This window comes from Rhamphochromis longiceps, linkage group LG10, assembly GCF_057381845.1.
Source record: "Rhamphochromis longiceps isolate RC_006_pf linkage group LG10, R_longiceps_female_GT1.1, whole genome shotgun sequence".
In the NCBI taxonomy this organism is placed as follows: domain Eukaryota; kingdom Metazoa; phylum Chordata; class Actinopteri; order Cichliformes; family Cichlidae; genus Rhamphochromis; species Rhamphochromis longiceps.
Window position 1 is genome coordinate 20,652,970 of NC_140566.1, and position 7,854 is coordinate 20,660,823.

Sequence of the window (7,854 nt, forward strand, 5' to 3'; positions counted from 1 at the left end):
AGCACAAGCTTTTGTACAGTTTGGATGAGTTTTACTATATTTAAAAAAATAAAAAAAATCATTTAACAATTTGTTGCCACAAATAAATAGAAATCATTTCAGTGGGCAGACTGTGAGAGAAGCAGGAAAAACTGATTAATAATTCCCTTTTAACATGTTCGGAAGCCCGTGGTTTCACTATCCAGTCATCATTTTACCAACAAATCGTAGGAAAAGTTGACGTTTTGCAAACGAAGTCATCTTACAAAAAGCCAGGAGCAGTATGGTTTTGATTTGTAGATACTTTCGAGTAGTGCCACCGACCTGTAGCACAGAAAATCATCAGGGTTTGGAGAAGAGCAGAAACATTTCTAGCACTAGGAGCACAAACGCACACTTCTGTAAAGCAGCTGAGATTCCCGAGTGTTCTCAAAGTAAGTGGATAAGAATTACAGTTCAGATTTATAAGCCAGAGGAATACGGAGCCTCTTTCGAGAGAATTTTGTTACTTGGTCACAGTAACTGCAATAACTGGTGATTTTCACTACTGCTTAAGTTAAACAGGTAGAAGAAATTGATGACAAATTTACTCACCTGAAAATGATCACTGATTGGTTGATTAACCCCCACCACCCAACTGATAGATACTAAAGATATTTGTGTCTTTCAGACAAATGGTCCAAAATAATAATAAGATCCTACATGTACCTTAAGCCCATCTACACCAGTCTGTTCATGGACGTAAAGCACAGGAGAAACAAACATATATTTTGAGGCAGTTATGTGTTTGCAGCTTACTTGCCCCCTTAAGGTCGGAGTTAATGGGTCAATAGTAAGAAAGAGACTGGGTGAAAGACTCATCTCCCATTCTCCAAAAACATGTCAGTAATCCCCCAAGACTGAGTTAAACCTTTAGACTTTTTGGAAGGTTTGTGACCAGTTAGATCTGGTGCAAAAACCTGTGACAGCATTTCACAAAAAGAACATACCAGCAGTCAAACAGGGCCGAATAGGTTTAGATAATTTGTTTTCTCCCTTTAATAAATGAAATCATGATTTAAAAACTGCATTTTGAATGTATTCAGGTTATCACTGACACATATATGTCTCATGTTCTCAAGTCTTTTGATAACAAGAAATGCTTAAGTCTGACAAATATACAAAAAAATAGTCAGAAAGCGGACAAATACTTTTTCACATGATGTGACAGGAAACATAAAGGTCTTTTATTTGAAGACCAGTGTGTTTTGAAAAAATGTCAATAGGCATTAGTCAGCTAATGTCATTAGTTATGCATTTTTTTTCTTGGTTAAAAATAAGTTTTCTTTTGTCTGCTTGTATTTGAAAGACTTGTTTTTTATCTTCTCAATACCACAATTGGGAATAATCCATCCTCTCCCCTTCAGCGTGTGTAGGACCTCTTCCAGGTGAAATTCCCTTCTTGTGCATCCATGGCGCATTGATCAGCAGCCTGTGGTCTTGGTCTTCTCATCTCTGTGGCTTTTCTCCTACGAGCAGGAGCCATGCTCCAGCCCCTCAGCCTAGCCTGACTATTTTCTTCCATTAGAGCACTCCAACTCACCCTGTTCCTCTCATCCCCACGCAGGAATTCAGCTACGACCCTAAAGTACTCCAGAATTGAGATATGACTCCACATTTCTCCCCCCTGCTCCTCCAGAGCAAATCCACAATGCCCTCCCCTGTCTGTCAACATCAGAAAGAAATACGGATTGCTCATAAAAAGGGGAAGGGGCAAAGTGGAGGCAGGCGGGAGGAGAGGGTCATCACTGCTGCATACACAGAGCACAGGGACCGCCACCTCATCTGCATCTCTCAGTGGCTCGTTTCTCTCCCAGTAGCTTTCCCAGTCCTTGGCTGGGTATGCCCTCTCATCCAGCACCCAGGCTGCTGAAGATGCCAGGCCCCACTGGGAGTGAGATCTTGAGCTCAGTCCAGAATTTAAAGGGCTTAATTGAGGCTGAGCTGGAGAGCAGAAAAGTGCTTCCTCAAAGTCCCTGAGGGACGAAGAGCTGAGGGCCCGATCCACATCCCGGACGCCTCTGAAGGAACTCGCATATCTTATAAAGAAAACCAACAAAAGAAAGATATCATATCCATGCTTCATTTATGTCTGTGCTATAACACTTTTACTGTTCTCACCTTCTGAGCTGCTGTTTTCGGTGAAACAGTGCCCCCCAGCGGTAAATAGGAGGCATAGGCGTTTCAAACCACAGTTGGCCGAGAAGCACAGGTGAGATTGCTGCTGCTGCTGTCAGGTACGTGCTCGATCCACACTCCCCCAAATATGAAAGAAGAACCCCTGAGCCTGACCCCTCACTCACTGCAAAAAGCACAGAGGACGGGTGGCGGCTGTGGACATAAGCCACCGCCTGATCACGGAAGACATGAAAGATAGTGACACTGTGAGATCATGGTCAAAACAGAAATAAGTGACCGGTATCGATTTTACAACAACATGTCTAACTCAGTGTTCGAATTAGTTTCTTGAGGGATTTGATGCAGACGTGAATATTATCCTGGGAATATGAATATATATATATATATATATATATATATATATATATATATATATATATATATATATATATATATATATTACATTTTTTAAACCCAATTTTTCTATTTTGTTTTTAGTTCTTCCTCTTTATTATTTTTATTTATATCTTTTGAAACCCACAGACGATTCTGTTGGTATTCCTTAGTGTGTGCACCTTGGACACTGTAGTGACACCAGAGGGACAGAGCTGCAGGTGCACCTGACGTGCATAACCTTTGAACCATATGACCACTGGCTGAAAATGAGCTACTGTTGGAATTTTTGATTTAAAAAAATTAATAACTAAATATTTGCACACCTACACCAAAAAATAGGGCAGGTGCTGGGCCATAAAAGAGTCAGAGCAATAAATATGCTAATTTAGTAGCAGTGTGCCAGCTGTTGGTATTTTTCACATACACAGTTGAATTTTTTTTGCTCACATTTCTTAAATGTTCGTCATTCTGCATTTTCTAAAAAGTTTTCTAGATCATTTTTTCAATCTGCATCAGGCAGATGATCTTCAGAGAAAATATTGCAAAAAACCAACAAAAAACTCCCAAAAACAAAAAAACAAAAAAGTTTCAACTGTAACTAAAAAAAAGTTGAAATGCTTTGTAAAATTCACAAAAGCAAAAAAGGTTTGCAAATCTCATGAATGTATGTTTTCTCAGAAGGTCATACAAAAACATATGAAATGTTTAAACTGAGAAAATGTGGCTGAAGCATATACTTGTGTGTGGGAGACTTTCAGTTGGCCTTGAAATGACTCCAATCGTCAAGTGACTCAGCTGACTTGTTAATCACTGAGGGTGAGGCCACTCAGGTAGTTTAACTCTTATGTGGCCTTGCCTCTGGGGTGGACAAGGTTCAGCCTGTGTTCCTAAAAGCTACAGGGCTGAGCACTCCTGAGCTTCCCTGTGAAGGCTTACACCAGGGAGCCAGTGAGCAGAGTACATCCAGTAGTTGAACCTGTGATTCAGAAGGAACAATCCATCTCTCACCTCTCGATTCTACTTTTTGCACATTATGTGGTTCTGTTTCAGCAGGTGGTGACCTCCAGCTCGCACCAGAGTGGAACTAAAAGAATGAGATTGTGGATAGAAACAGCAGAAATGGGCTTTCTCTGACAGGCTGGGCGCAGCCTTAGCGATAGGGTCAGAAGTTCAGTCATTTGGGAAGGGCTCAGAGTGGAGATGCTACTCCTCCACATCAAAAGGTGCCAGCTGAGTTTGTTTGGGCATCTAGGATACTTCTTGAATGAGGCTTTCTGGGCCTATCCTACCTGGAGATAGCCCTGGGGTAGATACACTACATACTGAGGAGTTTATGTCTCTCGGCTTGCCTGGGAATGCCTCAGTGTTCCCAGGTGTTGAAAATGAGCTAACATCAGTTTTAAATTGATGCATTTTCTCAGTTTAAACATTTGATGTGTTCAATTGTCTATTGTGAGTAAAATATGGATTTATGAGATTTGCAAATCGTCACACTCAGATTTTACTTACATATTACACACTTATTCGAATTGAAATTTTCAAATGCATCCATACCTCAAACACAAACAAGCAAAACCAAAAGCAAGCACAAATGTCCTCACAACCAACACAACGGATCTTTTTTTCGTTCTTCTTTTGCTTTCTTTTCTTTCCTTTCGTTTTTATGAATGGCACAAAAATGATGTCAGACAACCAAGCCGTGCAAAACAAACCAGTTGAACAACCGAATGCATTGTTCTAAGTGAAAGTATATCTCAGCCAGACTGCTTCACGTATTAAAACATGTATTCTTACTGGTCCTGGCTGTCATGCCTTTAACACGATCAGATCAAGTGCCTATGGAAACCGTGCCGTAGCCCTTCAAAGGTATTTAGACCTACAGTTTTGTTTTTTGCTGTTTCCTATCCTGTCTGGCAGCTTTTGCAGTCTCAGTTATGATCTGAATGCACTGCTATGCCAAACCCATTTTGCTTTTTATAAATTCTCTATACGGTCCCCTTGTTTAGGAGAAAATATGGAAAGATGTAATAAAAAAGTACAAATAGTAATGCACAATATATGTCCAACTGCCGCACCTGTAAGAAAAATAAACATACAGCACTTGGACCACAAAAAGTAGAAACAACCCACACGTACATAAATCAACGAGCTTCTTGTGGTGTGTGTGTCTGTGTGTGGGTGTCACGAAATGTTCTTGAAAATGACCTACATTTTTAACTCAGTGTCACTTTCAGATCAGCATAACTTTATTTGTGATACCTAATAATTAAAAAAAAACTTATCCGAAACAAGGAAATCTTTCCTGGAAACTAACGGAAAGTAAACCAAATTAACAAACAAACAAAAAGCTAAAATACCTTATCAACACTGAGCTGAATGAAACAAACAATCATTTCCATTAAAAGAGTTAAAATTTTAATCATGTCTTAGACAGAAGGTGTGGATTTTCTTTGTCCAACAGTTTCTGTTTGATAATGAAATTGTCTTTCTTTACCTGCTCGAGATCAGCTGGGTCTCCAAACTCGGTTACTCGTGCTGTGGTCAGCGGGCACCCCTCTGTGCCCCGAGGGTGAAAGACCACCACATAAAAGCCCTGACACAGAGCCTGTTGGCACAGCATCTTTAAGTGGGGGGTCATCCCTCCCCAGTATTGAGGGATGAGGAGGAGGACAGGGGGTGCTGAGGTGAAGCAGCCCGGTGCCCTCACCCCTGACTGGTGCTCCTTCCTCACATCCCACTTCTTTCTTGTGGCAGCCTCACCCATCTTTGTTCCTACAGCCCAGTCCACAGCTATGATTCCCCCATCTTTCAGTAGCAGGTTGTCTCTAGTGAACTGCAACGCCTCTCCATGTTGGCCCCACAGCAGGCTGGACAGTGTCTGGAGGTGGGGGTCTCCCCTCGGCCAGGTGGCCAGTCTCGGCTTGGCCAGAGAGCCACAGTGCCGGAGCAGATATTTAGCCAGCGCGGTGGGTTTGCATATGAGTCTGGATTCATCTGAGATCTGACCTGACCCTGACAAAATATTAGTCCCTGCTGATTTGACCTCTTCAGCCCTTGCACTGGTGTTCTTGTGAAGTGGCAGCCCCAGGATCAGGCAAATAATAACCCAGAGTCTCCAGCTTAAAGCCCTGACTGCCAGCCCTGTCCAACAATGCACTCTGGGCAAGCGGAGAGTTAGAGACAGCAGCAAAAGTAGCACGGATGGGAACAAAAAGAGGAAATAATCCCCTACAAATGATGCCATTTGTAAATGCAAAATGATGTATTTTAATCCAGTGTTTTCTTTGAATATCTTGACTTTTATTTCTTCAAAAACAGTTAACGGCCATCTTACTTGTTTCTCCAGGAACCTGAAAATCCAGCCTGACACGCAATCTGTTGCTCTGTATCGTCGTCTCCTTTTTCCAATTCAGAGAGATTCAAGAGAAGTTTTCAAAGATTGCCAAAGAGAGAGAAAAAAGAGGGCCGGGGCAAATGTTAGTTGTTCTGCACTTGCTGCCCCTGCTTTCTCCTCCCTCCATAAATCATTTACTACCAGCTCACATAAAAATCAAGCAAACAGAAGCCACATAAATCTGAGCCATTAAATCTTAAATGATCATAGTCTTGGACCTTATTCTGTTCCTGGAATCATTTCGACTCTATTTTTAACAACGGCTTAAATGCAAATATCAGTATATTTTTGCACTGAAGAACGGTCACTGTAAAATTTCCTTCAACAGTTTTATTCTCATTAAAAATCTGTAAAGAAGTTTTAAAGTAATGTTTTATTTCCGCTCACAGTTTGATTTTGGAGGAAGATTTATATTCTTTAATCAAAGATGAATGCTTGTTAGTGTTGGTTTATAATCACGGAAGATGAAATATAACTATTTTTAATTACCTGCAAAAATTGTATTTTCAGTGACTCTTACGGTTCAAAGTGTGTAATAATTACCATTAGTATGCAGTACATTACTGGTAATTTGACTGTGACATTTTTTAAAAAAGTATACACAACTGAGGACTGACAGGTATGACTGGTTGGGGTAGTGTACTCCTCCCCTCTAGGAAAGATAACCATATGATAACCAGTAAAATGTTAAATTTATTGATTACAAGCAAAAATACTGAAATCCTCCTGAACCACTTCAGAGGCTCCTAATAAGGATTTCATCCTGAGTCATTCATCACCTCATGACACACAAGTCATTCTTCAATAAGAACAGAACAGAAAAGTGATGAATCCAAATGAGCTTTTACAGAAAACATCAGAATAAGAAAGACAAATATGTAAAATCATAAAACATCATTGCAAAATGTAATAATAATATTTTTTATTATAATATACACAAATTAAATAAATGTATGCCACAAATAAGGTTACAGAATTATGAAGACGGGGATTATCCCCAACACACTGCCTATTTTTATTTAAATCTAAATAGAAAAACACACAGTGGAATCAGTCATGGATCGGCCTCCCTGGAGCCTGGGCCTGAACATTTGTGGGATCATCTTGACGGAAAACAAAACAGTAGGCAAGCAAACATCCAAAGACGAGCTCTGAATGTCCTTCAAGAAGCCTGGAGAACTATTCCTGAAGACTACCTACTACTATTTCCAATTTTCCTGACAAAATATGAAGAAATGAGGGGTGTCTCAAGTGTTCTGTCTCCACATGGTGTACTTTTGTGTGTGAATGCCAGTCTACTTACATAACAAAAGTAAATAATAATACAGTAGCTGCTGATAAAAATCATAGATTAAAATTCATGCCTGCAGAACTAAAATGTACTGTCTTCACTAAAAGTCTCACCCTCCACATTATGTGTTAATGTAAGCTTGACCGCATTTTCATGATGTTCAGCTTCTCGCTCGGCGCAGTGCTAAAATGAAAGTATGCACGTTGGTATTTCTACAAATAATAACGCGCCCCTGATGAACCTCCTAAGGGCACAGTGGCAGTGGAGCGAGTCAGGGCAGATGTAAATGTATCCAAACTAAGACAAATACACTCCATGCATTTGAATATATTTTACTCTATTATATTTTTACCTTTCAGTCTGTTCAAGCCAGTTAAAGTGTAAAAGGGTAAATTTAAGACTCCATATTTCTCATTTTTTTCAAAATGAATGGAAACGGAAATTTCTTAGAGTTAATATACTATATTAAAATAGCAGTTTAACAGTAATAAACTTGAAGTCTAAAGTTTAAAGCGCACATATTTCTGATTCAATTGTGTTATAGTGTATATTAAAGCTAAACGCATAATAATCTTACTGACTGATCATGACAAAGGTTAGACAGGTAGAGCGAGTCCTTCTAACCCCGCCCTGGCAA

The 7,854-nt window shown here is 40.0% G+C and overlaps 1 protein-coding gene across 1 annotated transcript; it reads right to left on the reverse strand.

The window, feature by feature from the left end:
* Positions 1–1,190: 1,190 nt before the first annotated feature.
* On the reverse strand, positions 1,191–5,963 carry LOC146660791 (protein ABHD15). Its single transcript, XM_085419637.1, has 3 exons — positions 5,027–5,963; positions 2,140–2,369; positions 1,191–2,057 (listed from the first exon to the last, which is right to left on the reverse strand). Exons 1-3 carry the CDS (start codon positions 5,774–5,776, stop codon positions 1,382–1,384), a joined length of 1,656 nt encoding a protein of 551 aa, XP_085275763.1. The 5' UTR covers positions 5,777–5,963; the 3' UTR covers positions 1,191–1,381.
* Positions 5,964–7,854: the final 1,891 nt, after the last annotated feature.

What these genes read in the sequence shown, in the direction of transcription:
- LOC146660791 (XM_085419637.1), bottom strand. Translation starts at nt 5,776, where the DNA reads ATGGCATCATTTGTAGGGGATTATTTCCTCTTTTTGTTCCCATCCGTG. An exon ending in ACCCAGCTGATCTCGAGCAG is followed by an intron (nt 2,370 to 5,026) that starts GTAAAGAAAGAC and finishes TTCCGTGATCAG; the next exon opens with GCGGTGGCTTATGTCCACAG. An exon ending in CGAAAACAGCAGCTCAGAAG is followed by an intron (nt 2,058 to 2,139) that starts GTGAGAACAGTA and finishes TTTCTTTATAAG; the next exon opens with ATATGCGAGTTCCTTCAGAG.